Below are 18,078 nucleotides of genomic sequence, written 5' to 3'. Positions count from 1 at the left end.
TTACTCTTATGAAGAATTTAACGAGGATATCTCCAAAAACCTAAAGTACAGGTATGGAAATACAACAATCCAATTTAGTGCAATAAAAAATAAAGAACAATTACAGGGTAAATTAAAATATCGTTACCGTGTAAGGTAAACTTTCACTTTCGTGATTAATTGTAACTCTTAAAGTGAAATTTAAGCTCATTTCCCACCTCATTAAAAATACTCAGCATGGCATTTTTTTGTCACCTGTGAAGCGTGCCCCCTCTCAAACTGGAAGCAACTCCTCTTCGATGAAATGTTCACTGCATACAAGTACCTGCCTGCTTGTCCTCCAAAAATCTTGCCTCAGTACATTATTTCTCAAAATTTGTGGAATGACATGCAATTGTGCACATTTTTTGCTGTTTCTGGTCGATCCCTTGTAAATTGTGAGCAGCCAGTTTGCACGTTAAGTCTCATTGGATCTAACATGGACGTACTCGTGGGTTGAAAATGTTGCCATAAAAGACATATGAAGACATCAAATGCAAGAGCAGCAAGCACACACCTGCAGATTTGTTTTCCTTGTTATTTTTGGGGTCTCACATTTTGAAAATCGATATACATACACACTGCGTCAGTCATCCGGCTTACAAAGGAAGACATATAACAGACAGCATGTACAGTACCATGTTTAATAATCCGATTCACAATCTAAAACATACATGAAGTGGATTTAAATTATGACACCTAAATGCATCACTACATATCCATAATTTAATTTAAAAGACTAATACTGGTTGTGACACCCTATTCTTGGAATGAATACAAGTAAGTTTGGCACATTTGTGTGGAATGGCTATACAACACATGTCAGTCAAATGAGATGAATGTTTCCAAGACAGAGAAAGACACTTGGACTCTAGCTCCCTCTGTACGTACTATACGAATACTGACTCAAGAGCAGAGGTATGTGGTACTTTTGGTCCGGGTCGCTTATCGTGAAGACAATCTGAAACAAAACACAATGCAAATGTTTTCAACTGGCACGGTAATTATGACAGTCAGTAATGTTGAATATGAATTAACTGCAGCAGAAATGTGGTAAAAAGTACCAGAAATGAGGATGTTTATGCCTTCCTATAATAGTGGTCACATCATTGAAAACAATGAAAGAGATTGGTTATTCAATGCACATTCATTCAAAAGCAAGTCTCACCTCAGCATATGGGTAAAAGGAGGGCTCACCCATACTTTCCCAATACCGAGCGGTTTCAAATCGCAATTTGTACACACCACACAGAAATTCCTGTTTTGTGATGAGTCCAGGGAAACGGCCATCAGCATTTGTGTGCCTGTTTAAACAAGAGTTACAAAATAATGTCGGATTTTATTCATGAATATTATGATTTCATCTTGACTACAGACATCAAAAGAGAAACATTTACAAATAAAATTAATGTCCATTTCTTTCTAGACCAGGGGTGTCAAACTCATTTTTGTCATGGGCCACTTTAAAGTTAAGTCTTCCCTCGGAGGGCCGTTACGACAGTGAAACCAAATAAATGTTTAATCGTCTCATTGTATCATTACTTCTACACAACAAATTGGTGTCTTACTAAGTTTTGAAATCACTCAAGTCAACTATAGTACAGTAGTTTGTTCAAGTAAGTGTAAACAGGGTAACAAAATTACAGCAAGATCTCAACGTTATTTATTACTCCTGACAATTTGACATTTTGATATAGATTTTAGCAAGGATCATGTAACTTAAAATACATAATTTGCTTTCATGGGCCATATAAAATGATGTGGCGGGCCGGATCTGGGCCCCGGGCCTTGGGTTTGACACCTGTGTTCTAATCTAGACCATCATGACTTCTCAATTAGATGTATGGATTCTATTTTATTTAAGGTTAGGGTTATTTTATTTCTGCTATACATCCTGTATGTGCACCAGGGATGGCAATGGCTAGTGATGAAAAAAAGCGGAAAGGGGCGTGGCCTGGACGGGGCGACCAATCACAACAAGTAAGACATCATACACGTCCAATCGCAGGGCTGTTTACGATCGGAAGATGGAAAGACTGATCGGGAGAGCTCGTGAAAACTCGACGATAAGGTACCTGACCCCCCCCTAAAATTTTCTCAACGGATTTAGACGATTCACAAAAATGATCAATTTAAGAAATAAAACGGCGGATTTCCGCGTATCCGCGGAAAATTGCCATCCCTGGTGCACAGAGCTTCTGCATTTTCTGCGCTCACGCCAATATTGGTTACCTAGATTTTGAAATATACTGTATCAATTTGTGGTTTATATCCTTTTTTATTGATTAGATATGCAGTACCTCTTTGCAACATCAAAATCTGCCTTCAGTATAGTGCATTGGACAGCATAATAGATGCCTGGGGCGACTGGCCAAAAGGTTTTGGTTGCGGCATGGTGAAGGTTTGTGTGTGCGTGTGTGTGTTTGACTGTGTGTGTGTGTGTTATCCTCTTAGCCCCACAATATGCATATTCCTGGTTTGAAACCCTGAACCAAGTTGGAATTCCTAGCTGTAGTTTAAAAGCATGATTTGAAGCCCTAATCATAGTTCAACGCCCTAACCTGAGTTTGAAATCCTACTTTGAAACCTAAACTCTATTTTAAACCATAAATTGAACCTAAATTAGAACCCTCAATCGAAACCTTAACCATAGTTTGAAATCCTAATTTAAAACCCCAACTATAGTTTCAAACCCTAATTTGAACCCCTAACCCAAATTTAAAACCCCAATTTGAACTCTGGCGGTCACAGAAGTAAACAATGTGGGAATGCTAGCATTGCTCACATCTTAAAAGACAAAACATTTCAATTCCACTTCCTACTCATGGGGCAGGGTAGGAGGATGACACCCTCTGTGATTGGCTGGTGGCTCCGGCTCACTTGCAACCCTAGTGAGGACAAGAAAATGGATGGATGGATATTTTACCCGGCGTTAATCAACAGCCACGTTTCAGTTGAGTGGTCCAGTCGATGTAGGCTGAGGGCGATGTTGGCCACGGGAACCCCCTTGGCAGTGTTCAGCACGTGTGTGGTCAGAGGACTCGCCATTACTCTGATCTACTAGACAATCACCTTATTAGTTCGGTAAAATATAGTTCCAGACATGAAATACTTTAAAGAATACGTTCTAAAGGAGGTAATCCCTTTGCAAAGAGTGTCAAAAAATGATCTTTTGTGAAGCACATAATATGCTTACCTTATTTTCAGGAAAAATATGGCTCTTGAGTTGCTGTAACCTGTTTGCACTCATGTGCGCTGATGAATACAATCGCAGGTTGTCTTTCATTCGCCAGCAACGAACTGGTTGTGCGAGTAATAAGCTCCTCCTCATATTTGCTTGCAGCACTTTGTACTTTGTCAGAATCTGTCAAAGTGGGCAGTTCTGTTGTTGAACCACGTGAAGAGGAGCATAATTATCTCATTTTAGGCTTACCTCGTTGTTTTATGTGTGTCGTGTATTTACAGTATATACTGGAATGGTTTTTAAAAAATGATTTTGACAACCAAAACGTAATCAACGGATTCCTTCTGGATGACAATAATGCAATGGGTGACGTGAGTTCTCGTGTGTTGTGCTCTCTGGGTCGTTTCATGGATATCGGATGCACTCTTATTTTGGCTCAAGCTTTCATCTAAAATCGTGTTTTACTGAATGACTCCCCTTTTAGTCTTGGTCTCAGTCAGTCTTTGTTCAAATTGTTTTTGTTATTTTGTTGTTTTTGATATATCCGCAGTAAGATGCAAATAAGATGTACAGTGCTTCAGAACGATGCACAATCAATATGCGCGTCTCATTAAAAAAACCACATTGCTACAGTTTTATTTTTAGGGGATAGGCTGGAACAGACGCATTTACATTCATTGCAATGGGGAAAGATCATAGAATTGTTTTGAGTTACAAGCACAGTAATAGAATAAATGAAACTCGTATATTGAGGTATCACTGCACTCCATGCCATCACATGCCCCCCATCAGTGAAATAAAAACACACTCCCATGACCTGTGTAGTCAATATGAAAATACCTTTACTAGTGACAATGAGTATTTTCCACTTGGCTCATCTGAAGAATGGCGACAAAATACATGTAACACCATATAAGTTATAATAACAGTTGTTTTCTGTACAGATTTTTTTTGGTACAAAATAAAGCAAAAGTGAAATTAGACAGTTGAACACTTACAGTTAAGTTTACAATAATGCACAAAATTACACACTGACCTGGGTCACAGAACTTTGACACGACTGTGCCAAAGTCACAGTGGAGGAGAGTTGTAGCATTTTCATAATTCTTTAAAAGTATGAAAATGACTCCAAACTGGCAGATACTAATACATACAGAATAACAGAATTGCCCTCTTTGTTGAGTAATTGCCATGTGAGTGACTCATCTCTACAAATTATTTGCACTGTGAGATTCAATACCTAAATGTATGGCATGTGTATTTGAGTGACGGAGAATTAGTTTCCATGTAAACAGTACATTCATACTGCATTCTAAAAATACTAAGTTTGTGAGGTGCACACATTATTTAAACAGCATGTGTTCCTCATTCAGTTAAGTGGACTAAAGTCTAAACTGAGGACCCTTTTAAATCATTCTTTTTCTGTCCTTGCTCAAGTAAAACCCACGAGGCAGCAGAAACATTCTTGTCCATTTAGCCACGCAAAAAATTGCCATGTATGATCTTGCCTGACATGTTCAATGCCATTCAAAAGAAGGTTTAAATGATTGTGATAAACAGAAATTAGAACCAGATTATTTTGACGTTTTTACCAGGGGATTCCAATACCTCATTTGGATTAACGCTGCGTTACTTGATTTGGGAGCATTTGTGTTCATGCAAATACAGTGGCACAGCACAATAGGAATGCAAACGGTTGCAGGATTCTTCCTCCAGCTGTCTTTCGCAACTACCAGTACGATACAAATAATAAGATTTAACTCCTTCCGGCTCAGTCCATCCTAAAACATCTTCTCCTTTGCATGTATGAATATATTTCCATTTGTGTTGTTGCTTTTTTTCCCTCTAAAATACAGCTATAGCTGCAGAAACAAGTCAAATTTACAGTGTTGTTTGATATGTGCACTCCCAGTGGAATAAAGATATTGGCTTGATCGTTTGCTGTTCTCTTCCACAACATTTGTTACTCCATCCGTGTCTTCTGCACTTTGTTCTCTTCAATCCTCATATTTCCTCCTCGGGGTCTGAGCTGTGATTGTTCATCTGCCACATAAAACAAAGAGAAGCTTTATGAAACGGCACACTCAGAATGACTTGAGTGAAAACAGATTACGCGGTGGTGTTGAGACTATGCATTCAGAACGTTTCCTTAATTTCCTCGAAGTCCGTTTTCTATGCTGCTTCTTCTGTTTGGGCTTGTGGAGAGCTGGACTTGAGCAAAAGGTGGATTGCTCACTAAATCACGGCACGTATTGTAGAGACAGACAACATTTCACATTCACACAAAGTGGGAATTAAATCCATGCTGTAACACCGTCAGTGATGACCTTAATAGACCTCAAGTTATCGAAATATTCGAAACGCAGTAACCAGCTCAATATAACTCAATGGATTTACCGTAAGTGTATACCCAAAAGAAAGCCACAAAACCGGATTTAGTTATTTTGTTTTCTATCTTACAAATTGTCCCATGAGGACATGGAATCCTGTCACCAAACAAAAAACATAAGGACATTAGAATTATGATGTCTCATCGGATTTGTTTTCATTTACCATATGGTGGTTTTCATTGGGCCCTCCCGGTACTATGGTCTCCCTGTGGATTTGATGGCGGGAGCTGGGTGGGGAGAGGGAAGAAAGGGAGTGCTCTGGACTGCTGGCGTACAGCGAGCAAGATGGACTGTCCTCCCTCAAAGAGGAGCCTGCCAAGGAACAGGGAAAACTTTCAAACGTGAAACTACGGCTGGAAAGGAAGCCATAGTCTGTTTTGGGGGTTTTTTGTATGGCGGTGTGAAATGCTGAATAATGTACAGTATTGTTTGTATGTTGCTCCATCAAGAAATGGGCTGAGTGACAGATTGTAGATAAATGTACATTGTTGTGTGCAGGCGCCACAACAAACATGTGAGATGTGACTTTCAAATAACTATAACAACGTTGAAGGTTAATGTCAAGTGAAGAGCCAAATCAGTGGGTATACGTAGGCTACATGGTAAATACAAACTCTTGTCGAGTCTAATATTTTCACATAAACATTGCCTGATCAAGAAAAAAGAAAAATGGTAAAATAGGTAGTTTGAACTTGCCAAATAGTGAGCCCACACTAAGTGTTATAATTGTTCCGTTTCATAAATACATGTTTATCAATAACTCACAAATAGTTTATCCATTATTATTAATACATTTTAAAAAGATGGAAGACTAGGGGTAGCATTTTTGTCTGAAAGTTGTCGTAACATTGGCAGACATGTTGGTGTCAATTGTCAGCCTAAGAGTGTAATTGCCCGATCCTTTTTGAGCGTTTTTGGAAAACAAGAAAACAGATAAAAGATAAAACAAGTTGAATAAATAAACAAAAGAAGAAACCGTTTACGTGTAATAGGGTAATTCTCCAATTCCTTTTGAACGTTTTTATTAAAAAAATAAAAATAAAATCAAAACACAAGATGAGTTTAGTTGCCTTGATTCAGCATTTGTGGATGGCTGAGAATCATCGTGGATCAGATAGCGGATTGGATGGATGGATGTTTTTTTTTTTTTTTTTAAATGAGCCCAATGAGCCAATTTCTTCAGAAGCATATTCGTGTCCCGACGTGGCTATAATGTCTTCAGATGTCCACACGAGGGCAGCAACAGCTCTCGTGTGTGTGTGTGTGTGTGTGTGTGTGTAGTGTTGTGGTGTTCCAATTTTGCATTGTTCAAGTTTAAGGCATCATCTGTCACAGTGCTTCCAAGCACAGTTTGCTCAGCATGTTATTAAACTGCCATAAGTCCCCATCTCCCACTGCGGTTGATATCGACCTTGTTCAACATTTCAAAATTCCTGACTGGTGGAAAAAATAATGGGTTTGTCAGGTAAACACCACCCCAGTCTCCCAATCGTGCAGAAGCAACGACTCCTGAATGATTTTGATCAGCCGTGTGACTCATGCAACAAATTGAGCAGAAATCTGAAATCTTGCATTTCACTGGAGTCAGCCTTAAAATGTTTGGGACGTGAAAATAGATGATGTATCGTTTGACCTCCCCTGCACTTATTTGCCAACACAGGCTTTTCGGAATGAAAGCCTCACCTTTATGTTCACCTGTGTGTGTATCCATGCTGTCAAGACTGTCAAGCAGCCCATCGATCTGTGTCTTTATCAGAGTCAGCTCCTTTTTAATCACTTGCAACTCCTCCATGTCCACTGCAGGGACAGAAGAACCAAGATGTAAACCGCAAAACAGTAGAATCACTGGCACACTTCATTCTTTACAGGTTAATTGATTACGATTGATTCTACAACATATTTTAAAAAGCAGATAATGGTTAGACTTGGTGGGTCACCCTTCTATTTATAGGTGCTAGGACATTCTTACATGGCATTGGCAGACGATGTTCATATTTCCAAGTGGGCTGTAAAGTTCAGATTTAATCATGCAACACGAAAATCATTCCGCGAACATGCCGTTGCTGAACTCATGCGTCAAACAAAACTTGTGGTGGTTCTCATGACCAAGTGATTTCCGTGACGAAAGAAAAATATGTGGATAAATATAAATTAAAAATAACAGGAAAACTGAGTTTTTAATTGGAAATCTACAATATTTCTTTTGGAGAGCGACCTTGCGAGTCTAAAATGTATTTTAGACAATTGTGTAAATGTGCACGGGATGTACTGTATATAATGTATACCGCTGTCCCAAAAGTCACTATACACATCTTTTTTTTTTGTATTTCCTTTCAAGTTTCATTTGGAGAAATGTGTGGCCATCATCATTTGACAGTTTAGGCTTTGCAGTTTTTTAAAGCATATTCTTCCCTTATCCATGGCTTGTCAATTGACACTGCAGGAGCTTTGAAAAAGTCCCACCCGGCAAGAAACGTTTCTGTCCCTGACCGCAGTTCAGCATGAGTTTGAAAAGCTTTATGACCGTCACGCTGCTGCAACAAGTAGTGCAGGATCTGGTTCTTGACAAACCACGCAGCGGACAGCCTGCTACTAGCACAGCAGATGAAAACACCTGTCGGTGCGGGTAAAGCTTGATCACTTTTCAAAGCATCCATGTGGGATCAGTGTGACTGCGAGGGGAGACAGAAAAACATCTTTTCAGGCAGCAATTTTGCAGCCCGGGCTCCAATCACAACGGGTGAGCCACACAGGGCAAGGGAATAATATGCTTCCAAAAAGCTGCAAAGCCGAGTTGTCAAGTGCCCACGGCCTCACATCTGTCCAAAATATGAGATACCTGCAAATTCCTCTCCGTATGTTGTCCAACGTGATCTGGATTACATCCATGCTACTCACACTTGGCTGTGGTGGAACTCGTGGAGTGGGCTCTGGAGCTTTTGGAATGGGTTCTGTCTCGACTGCGTCTGTGCTTGGAGGAATAGGAAGAAGAGCGGGATCGTTTGGGCAGACTTGGTCCCATTGAAGGCAGGGGAGACAGGGAGGCGGGGACACGCTGGTAGTCATACACCCTAGAATGCAAACAGACATAAAATCAAAGAAACCTCAATTCATGTATAAGAGCAGATAATAACGCACACACAATGCTGACATTCTTAGCTCTTAAGAAACAAACATTTTCAAACTCCACGTTAAACAAACTTTGAAGCCAAAATAACACATTAATTGTAGGGTAAAAAAAAAAAAAAACGGTAAAGGAACAACCGTCCTAACAAAGCATACTGGGTTTATCACTGCTTTGGGAATTGAGTGGTTTTGAGGTGAGATGAAAAATATTGAGTGCAAGAAAAGTGAAATGACATTTGTCATGAGTTGTGGTGATTAAACGTATGATTTGAAAATAGGGCAAAATGAAGAGAACCAGAAAAATGATTACCAAATTCTGTTATGCAAGTCCTGAAAATGTCAGACATGCAATTAAAATAAAATGAAAAAAAAAAGGAAACATTTATAAATATGTGCCTTAATATGCTTCATATGCAGTTTTCTGTCACTTTTCATCTGTTTAATTATTCTTGCTCTGGAATTGGTCCATCCTTGTGGAGAGCTCCATGTCTCTATCTTCCACAGAATGTAATTGGTCCTGCCATGGTCAATCAATAGCTCACCACCAGGCAAGGGGTGCCACTGACACCCTCTCAGGCCAATTTCCTGCCGGTTACACGAATGCAACTGTGTGTCGAGTTGCCATTAAAAACCAACAACAACAAAAACGCTGTACTCAAGTTGTACTCAAAACTGATTTCACCACTTCTTGTATTAACCAAAGTCACATGATCAAAGCCATCCAATGACAACAAAGATGCAAAAATCTAACAAACGATTGAAAAAAAAACTTGACTCTGACTTTCGCTTGAATGGTGCCATGTGCGTTTCCTACTTATGATGCTGAGACCAGTTGAATGTTCCTGTGACATGGACCCTCTTTGTCGAGTCAAATCTAAGCTTCATTGGGTCAAGGAGAGATGAAAAGGTGCCTCCTTTCGAACAAAGGAAAGGACAGCACTGTTTAAAGTCTCGAGCGTGAAAATACAAAAAAAGCACCTCTTTATATCATGCACACTTGTATTTTTTTCAGTCCGCTTGTGGAATGTGGAAATATACTACACCCTCACCGAGTGGGAACCAATCCCACGCTGCCCGCACACAATTCAGGCAAGTGTACCACTGCATCATCAGCGACCCCGTTTGGAAATAGTTTGAGCAAAGTCATCAACAAGACAGAGGCAAGCTGTCGGCAGCGAGCACTTAATGCAGGTTTACTGATTGAGCTGTTAGCCAGTCAGTCAGTCACAGCTCTGAGAAGTGTTTTCTTTGCTTTTTCACTCTGATGTCCTCTGAAGCCTCTCTACTGAGCCGAGAGCTCAGACAAACCGTGCTCATCAGCGGCGCCCGCGTGCACACACATATACACACACACACTCACACACACCCGCACACGCAGACACGCTTCACTGTGTCACATCAGGATGAAGTGTATTAGGCTGCCAAAAATGCGCGAGATTAGAGGCTTTGAGTATTGTCCGCGTGGGGAGACATAGGGACCAAATGGCTCATGGGAGTTAAAGTCCCTCAGAGCAGTTTGCAGGGGCACACAGACAATGTGTTGTTACACTGGCTCTGAAGTGTCATCCTAGAAAATGGAAGCTCAGGAGATGACAAAGGATTAGAGGAAAGTGTTGTGTGTGTGTGTGTGTGTGTGTGTGTGTGTGTGTGTGTGTGTGTGTGAGCATGTTTGTCCCCATGGATTAGACCCCCATCGAAAGCAGCTTTGTCAACTCGAGCAGTTATCTTTGGCTCTGAACTTTTCCTTCATTTTTGCGCAAGGTGAGACTGGACAATAACAGTTTCGTCAGTCAGTCCTACCCACCGATAATAGGAAATGCGACTGCACAAATGCAAACGCATGCAGTTCCTGCAAAGCTTGCATGTAAAAATGTGCATACACAGTAGATCCACAAACATACACACACACACACATACACACACACACACACATTCGGCTGTCACTTATGCTAGCCAGCAGCATGGGGTAATCATGCACTGTGTTAAAGCAAATTGAAAATCAGTGGCAAGTGTTGCCCTCCTGAGCAAAGGCGGGAAAATGCAGAGCAAGGAAAACAGCATCAAGGAAAGCATGACAGTTAATACACAAAGCAACAAAACATCATTGCGTGTATTTGTGAGGGTAAGCCTGGGGGATATGTGAAGGTCCCGGAGCAATTTCAGTCTTGGACCAATAATGCAAAGTCATTCCGAGCAGCAGTCTGTCAACCTAAATGCTACACAGCAAAGCAGTGGGTGCTAATATGGAATACATTTAAAAAGCACTACCAATGGGCAATAAGCAATCGACCAAGAAGACAGACTTTATGTTTTGCGATGAATCAGACAATAATCTGACTTGCCACATTATGTACATTTGCATACATCGATTGATACCTAGAGAGGTTTTTAGTTATCAATATCTTGATTATTGTGGCTGTAGCTTTCATCAAAGTATGACTTCAAAAACGTTGAATGTTAGGTGAATCGAAGACTTGAAATTTTCCACAAGTGCGATTGGCAACCAATCCAGGATGTGCCCGAGCCCACCACTCACTCGCCACCATGATTGGGATAAGATGCAGAAAATGGATGAATGATGGATCTGAAATTTTAACTCCAGCCAAATGTACAGTCTAGACCAGATCCAGATGTAATATAGCGTACTTTGGGATTATAGATTCTGACCATGTACTGTATACACACAGCATTTTGTTGAAATCAAATTTGATTTGGATGAACACACATAGTGTCTTTTTAGTTTATTGATTTAACATTGACTACATGTGTTGCTTTTGTTCTTCGAAAAAAATACCACGTCATTTGATATATGTATGGAAACACATCTCGTTCCGATACATCGTAGGCAGTCAAATAACTCAAAAGAGGAAACAACAAAAATACTACAATAATAATAAAATAAATAAGGATTACTTTCACGTCAGAGTTCAAATCAATTATAAAAATGTAAATTATTATTACTATTTTTTCACAGCCTAAAAGCATAATTGCCCAAGTCGTCTTTAAGTCACTATATTAATAAATCAAAGCGACCAATGTGCTTGCTAATCTTTTCTTTACGTCTGTGCATATTCTTAGTCATGCAACTCATGGCAAAGAACGCTTCCTGTTTGTTGACTTTGTCGTGGTTTTTTTTCCCCCAAAAACGGCTTAGGCAGTTATGCTACAAGACAAATGATTTTGTCCACTTACTACATGTACAGCTCAAGTTGTCTGACAACTCGTTGGGCATTCATTAACGGACGTAGCAAAACAAATCAGCGATGAAGACTCTGAACAGGGCGGCCCGGTAGTCCAGTGGTTAGCACGTCGGCTTCACAGTGCAGAGGTACCGGGTTCGATTCCAGCTCCGGCCTCCCTGTGTGGAGTTTGCATGTTCTCCCCGGGCCTGCGTGGGTTTTCTCCGGGTGCTCCGGTTTCCTCCCACATTCCAAAAACATGCATGTCAGGCTGATTGGACGCTCTAAATTCTCCCTAGGTGTGAGTGTGGGCGTGGATGGTTGTTCGTCTCTGTGTGCCCTGCGATTGGCTGGCAACTGATTCAGGGTGTCCCCCGCCTACTGCCCGGAGATGGCTGGGATAGGCTCCAGCACCCCCCGCGACCCTAGTGAGGATCAAGCGGTTCGGAAAATGGATGGATGGATGGAAGACTCTGAACACGCACGCACGCACACACACACACACACACACACACACACACACACACACACACACACACACACACACACACACACACACACACACACACACACACACACAGTTTGAGTCAGACGTGTGTCCTGCTTCCTGCCAGTACCTGTCATAGTAGTCCTCGTAGCTGTCATCCAGGTCAAGCTCGTTCCTGCAAGATGGAGACAAAGAGGAGAGGGGAAGGACGCGTTAGTAAAGTATTTGTCATCTCTCGGTGGATCGGCAGTGGATTTGTTCTGCTGCAGTATCCACGTTAAAAAATAAAATGTATGTATGTATATGCCGAGCGAGCGTATCACCTCCATGTGTGATGAGAGAAGTGACGAGACAGAGAGAAAAGCCTGAGAGTGAGATTACACTGCGGCGTGTCAGACTTCAGCATTCCTGCACATTGCTGCTAGTAATCCCTTATGCCGCTACCCCGGTGACTCTCATTGCCCTTTCATTAAACCAGGGTGCTTTATTCTAATTCGGACCGACCTTTATCATCTCCATTACTCAATTCCTCAGTCCCTCGCCAATGCATTTTTAGGATTAAAGCCGCACAATCACAAATTGAATCAAATCAAAATTGTACATGTTCAGGGATACCTGCCTCCTGTTCTTTATATCCCTACATTTGGTCAGTAACCTTTTTACAGTTACCGGTATATTAAAAGTTATATATATTTTTAAAAAAAGAGTTCGATGCCTCTGATATAAAAGGTTAAGATTCATTATTCACCCAGATATTAATGACAATTTCAGGAATTCTACAGCTTGCAAAACCTTCAAAAGGTCCTACACACAATCAACATTTAATGGGATCTTCCTTGCCCCATGAAAAACATCTCCGCAAAGTTGACTGGACATCATCCAAGCTGCATTAACACACAAACAAAAATGGAACAACCTCTTTGAGTTTCTGGTTACTTCTATTTAAGACATGCACCTTTTCATATACTCACTATACTTTGTGGCACATTGGGGCACAAAGGCTGAACGTTTAGGAATAGGAATTGGTTTCAAGGTGGCACGAACCTGGAAGTGAACAAAACAGGAACGGCACGTTGACAAAGGAGAATGACATGATTGATTTCAGCGCTGAAATAACCAGGAGAAAAAAAGTAAATCTGTCCGATATGTACAGATATATGTGCTACGAGAATGAAAAAAAAATCTATCAGTGTAAAGAAAGTACTTCTCAGTATGAGTGGATGTTTGTGTGTATGGTTCCATCCTGATGAACAGCTGATCCATCCACTGTGTATCTCTCTCACACACAGTTGCAAAACTGGGAGAAGCTCCAGCTTGTGTTATTTTTCCAGGTTGCTTCAAGATATTTTGGGAAAGTAACGCACTCTCGAGCCGTGCCACCTGCTCATGGGTACTCAGGGAGGCAGACTCTCAGTGGAGGACAACCAAGATGTCATTTTTTTTAATGCTGGAATAAGAAGGGCATGTCATCACAATTACACTTGCGCTTTTATGTTGGAAACATCTTGTTGAGCTTGTGTGCTTTTGGATTGGACTTTAATTATGTTCTCTACCCACAGTGGCACTTGTCTGTCTCGCACCAGATGGCTTCCTACGCTCAGGAGACGGACAGCCACAAAATAATTCATCATGAGAGCTTGTGGTGAAGCTTTGCACATGCCAACATAAACACTGTGACATGCTGTTTGAGAGCATGCTGTCTGAGATGGAAGTCACAGATTCGGTTCCAACTAGAATGGCCCTCATTAGAACAGAGAAGAAGTTGTGTTCGATTCCTCCAAGTAGATACTGTAAAAGTACAACAATAACAAAAACAAAAAATCAGTGGTGGGTAGAGGCGCCAAAATTTCTTCTCAAGTAAGCGTACTGGACAGTACTAGGACAGAGTTAGGTAATGCAAGGCCTGAGGGCTAAATCCGGCTCACCCATAGTTTTTGAACGGTCGTCACATCGACCGTGAAATCAATGCTAAATGTAAAAAAAATGTTGAGCACAAAAAAAATGTGAAAGTTGTTAAGCTCTTATTTTATGTGCACACGTGTGGAAGCTAATGCAAGTGAGGTATCTTACTTACTTACATACTGCATCATCAGCAATGATGCAGCAATCAGTATCAACTGATGATACGTAGTGACTTGAGAAGAGAGAGATCATCAGCAATAAACTACTCTGTTTACTGGCTGTTAAATCCGTTTGTTGGATTCTAAACTGCTTTGTAGTTGGCTGTCACCATACTGCTGTCTTGCATAAATATTTTTGATGTGATCAAAAAGTTTATAACTTCCTTACAGTACATTGTATAATACAATATGAACAAATCTGTTTTCCATTTCGTTTCGATCAGTATCAGCATTGCTTAACAATGTGATATGAATTAGTGCTCAACAATGTCTCCCTCAATAAAAGCAAATGATCTGTTCTATATCATTCGAATGACAACACAAATGATTAAGCTTTGTCAATAACATCATTAGCCGTGCATTAAAGAAGAAATATTTGGAGATTCATTACTCATCTGAGGTCAACAGGTCAATGGGTTAGAATAACGACATGACAACTAACAAGTATTTTCCAGTGGAATTCAATGAAGACAAATTCACAGCAGTTAGCCTATTTGGAGTATAATTACCTCAGAAGTGAACACTTGAGTGACCGGGTCATGGGAGCATGTGTGTTTATGTTTGTGTGTGTGTGTGTGTGTGTGTCTGAGAAAGATGGGTAAAGGGAGAGAGCGAAAGAGAGAGAGGGGGGAGAGAGAGAGAGCGAGAGGCAGAGAGGGAGAGAGAGAGAGAGAGAGAGAGAAGGAAAGAGGGAAAGTGTGAGGGAGACAGATGGACACAGGGTCACTAAAGGCTAATTAATTTCTTTTCATTATTTCTCAAGTGCCAAAGCAATCCATTAGACATGGCTGGCTATAAATCATCTGCCTCAATGTGTCTATGTGTACCTGCCTGTATGCGTGTGTGTGTGTGTGTGTGTGTGCATCATTATACCAAAAGCCTAAAATCAGCAGTCACAGCTGAACCATGCTATCCAACAATGGTAGAATAAACGTATACTCGTGGCAAAATGTATGGTCTCCTTTGGTTAGATAGTACAGCATGTATATGTAACATAAAACGCGTCAAAATGTATTCATTTTCTCAAGTTTATATAACGAAACCACAATTTGTTCAGATTTCACTGAATAACTCGTTCAGTGCCGTGGACGTTTATGTTCATCCACTGGAATCCAACCGTGGTTACTGCCACCAACATTGTATTTATCAAGTATGTTTTTCAAAGGGTAGGCACAGAACGTCGTCTTGTGCTTGGCTTTTCTGTGAAACCACCGTAACACTAAAAGATACCTGGAATTGGCGGCCTTGCATGGTTTTGGATTCAGTCCAGCTTGTGAGTAGAAGATACAGATTAGGAGGCGAACATCAGCTTGTCACATTGATTACGAGGGCGAGAAAGCACAACACATTGAAAGTCGGACTAGTTTAGTCACTTCTCACTTGAACGGAGTATGTATGTTTACTGTATGATATAAGCAGAGTTTGTGGCACAGTAGTAGCAAGTGTGTCGCACTGGTGAGAATGATGCAGTGAATGAGGAGCGCCTTGTAAAAAAAGCCAATGATGCACAACTCAAGTCAGGCGGTGAGTCAGTGTCACTCAAAGGGCGTTTCTTAATAGCATATCTGTAATAATAATCATCATCATCATCGTCATCATTTTAGCATTTAAAACCCTTTTCAGTCTTGTTTTTGTTGTTTCATAGTTTTGATCCACTTGATCAGATTGGTGTAACATCCAGTTGAAACCAACCCATGTTCTATCTCTGATTACGTCCTAAAAAACAAGAAAGCGTCAGAAACGGGGGTTTTTTCCATGGTAAAAGAAGAGAATGTACCGTTTCTTTTGGTAGATTTGGTGCTTACATTGTCACGATACAATATTCCGTGCGTCTCAAAAGATTAGTCAAAAACTGTGAAATGTGTTCTCACCATCTGATGACATGCAATTACTGTAACACCGAGAGGGAGGGAGAGACCAAATGGCCTTATGTCGACTTAAACGCTTTTGTACTGAGCAGGGCAGAGCTTTGAGTTCAATCAACTGACACGAGAGCATGACTGTGTTTTTGTGCGACTTGAGAGGTGTTTTCCTAAACATTTTGATGTAACTCTGAATTGTTTAGCGTTTGACTTCAGAGGGTCCAATTTACGCCGGTGTCGATTTTAGAATCACGACAACTACAATCGCACAGACGTACGCACTCACACACACTCACGATGATGTTCAAAGGAGAGTGTTTTTCAAGATAATGGCCGTACTTGTGCCAACTGAATAGCAAAACCCAGGCGTGATGCTCCCCTGAAATTGCAAGTCTGCCACAACACCATCCAACAACCACGGTAGACATGCTGCGCTCAAATAGCATGATTTTCTCATGAAATGCTACACTTTGCCATATATTCAAATATATGGTGAGGGCACAATATTGTAAACATTCGCTCATGTTCTCAAACTCGACAATTGGTGTGTTTTCTACTCATTGCAGAACATTTTCATTCAAGACTACTAAGTCACCCACAATACCAAGCACACCAACACAGTTGTATCCACATTTTATTGTGGCAGCTTTTCAATTTCATTTTCCAATTTACCAATTGGAAAATGAAATTGTTTAACATAAGGCGATTAATGCATACTGTTCTCTATATTCACAAAATTTAGAAAATATTTTACCAATGTACTTCAATTGAATGCATGAAAATCAGCCATCCATCCATCCAGTCAATCGCAGGGCACACATAGACAAACAACCATTCGCATTCACAATCACATTAAGGGACAATTTGGAGTGTTCTATTAATCTGCGATGCTTGTTTTTGGAATGTGAGAGGAAACCGGAATACCCAGAGAAAACCCATGTTTATTGCATTTTCTCCTGGTTCATTGTTAGAAGCGTGGTTGTTTGTAATTTGTCGGTTTTGCTTTGTGTCAATTGATCTATCTTGGTCTACGTTTGTGGGATCCACTCTGATTTCGGATTTCTGGATTTTATATCAATGGTTGCGTGTTGTGACACTTGGCAGTTGCGAACTGCCAATTAAAACCAAGAAAGAAATACGCCTTTCAAAAATGCATGATAGTAAATTGTTATTGATTTGAGGTATTGTAAAGGTTGCGGCACTTGATACTACTATTGAGAATAGCTGAGCTGAGACTCAGAGCTTATCTACTTTCTTTTTAAACTTACCAGTGTTCTTTTTGTCTTTTCTGACACCTCATATAGATCAAGTGATAGTCAAGATATTGCTGTACAACTTCTCATTTTTGTCTTGTCCTAGACATATTATTCAGAGATTCATTATTTCTCAAGGTTGCATCTTTATTATTTCTCAAGGGCCTACTTTCACTTGCACACTTTTCTAATCAATGACATGTCCATGGCAGTAGAATATCAATACTGTAATACAGCACCATGTAATCTACTCGTAGGTGTCCATTATCGCTTGGCTCACCGGACCGCATCGTGTGAATGTACAGTACGCAGCGCATGGGCTGATTTATCACCGAAAGGCTACTCGAGCCAATGAGAGAGGCTCCAGGTTGGATTATTGGCTGAAAGCAATTCATTCATCTTGAGATAAGGACTGTGCTTCCGATTGCAATCATTTTTCCTGTCTTTAGTTTATGTTGC

General features: G+C 40.6%; 2 protein-coding genes across 3 annotated transcripts in view; both read right to left on the bottom strand.

Moving 5' to 3' along the window:
• Positions 1-648: 648 nt before the first annotated feature.
• uraha (urate (5-hydroxyiso-) hydrolase a) lies at positions 649-3,283 on the bottom strand. The gene is made up of 4 exons (XM_086107059.1): positions 3,215-3,283; positions 2,945-3,075; positions 1,187-1,322; positions 649-979 (listed from the first exon to the last, which is right to left on the bottom strand). The coding sequence occupies exons 1-4, from the start codon at positions 3,266-3,268 to the stop codon at positions 890-892; spliced, it is 411 nt and encodes a 136-aa protein (XP_085963185.1). The 5' UTR covers positions 3,269-3,283; the 3' UTR covers positions 649-889.
• Positions 3,284-4,022: 739 nt separating this feature from the next.
• LOC147207644 (heterogeneous nuclear ribonucleoprotein C-like 1) overlaps positions 4,023-18,078 on the bottom strand; it is a 36,040-nt gene continuing 21,984 nt past the window's right edge. Inside the window, exons 1-6 of one of the 2 annotated variants that reach the window (XM_086107847.1) lie at positions 12,708-12,881; positions 12,515-12,559; positions 8,491-8,663; positions 7,276-7,389; positions 5,756-5,904; positions 4,023-5,245 (exon numbers count right to left, since the gene is read on the bottom strand). In XM_086107847.1, the coding sequence (XP_085963973.1) occupies positions 5,207-5,245; positions 5,756-5,904; positions 7,276-7,389; positions 8,491-8,663; positions 12,515-12,559; positions 12,708-12,790 (603 nt within the window). In that variant the 5' untranslated portion in view covers positions 12,791-12,881 and the 3' untranslated portion in view covers positions 4,023-5,206. Of the gene's footprint in view, positions 5,246-5,755; positions 5,905-7,275; positions 7,390-8,490; positions 8,664-12,514; positions 12,560-12,707; positions 12,882-18,078 lie in introns of those variants that run through there. The other variant, XM_086107846.1, reaches the window with a different exon arrangement.

The sequence above is a fragment of the Hippocampus guttulatus genome, chromosome 3, assembly GCF_054856545.1.
Source record: "Hippocampus guttulatus isolate MCC_2025c chromosome 3, RoL_Hgut_1.0, whole genome shotgun sequence".
Lineage (NCBI taxonomy): Eukaryota > Metazoa > Chordata > Actinopteri > Syngnathiformes > Syngnathidae > Hippocampus > Hippocampus guttulatus.
This window is presented reverse-complemented; position numbering and strand designations above follow the sequence as displayed.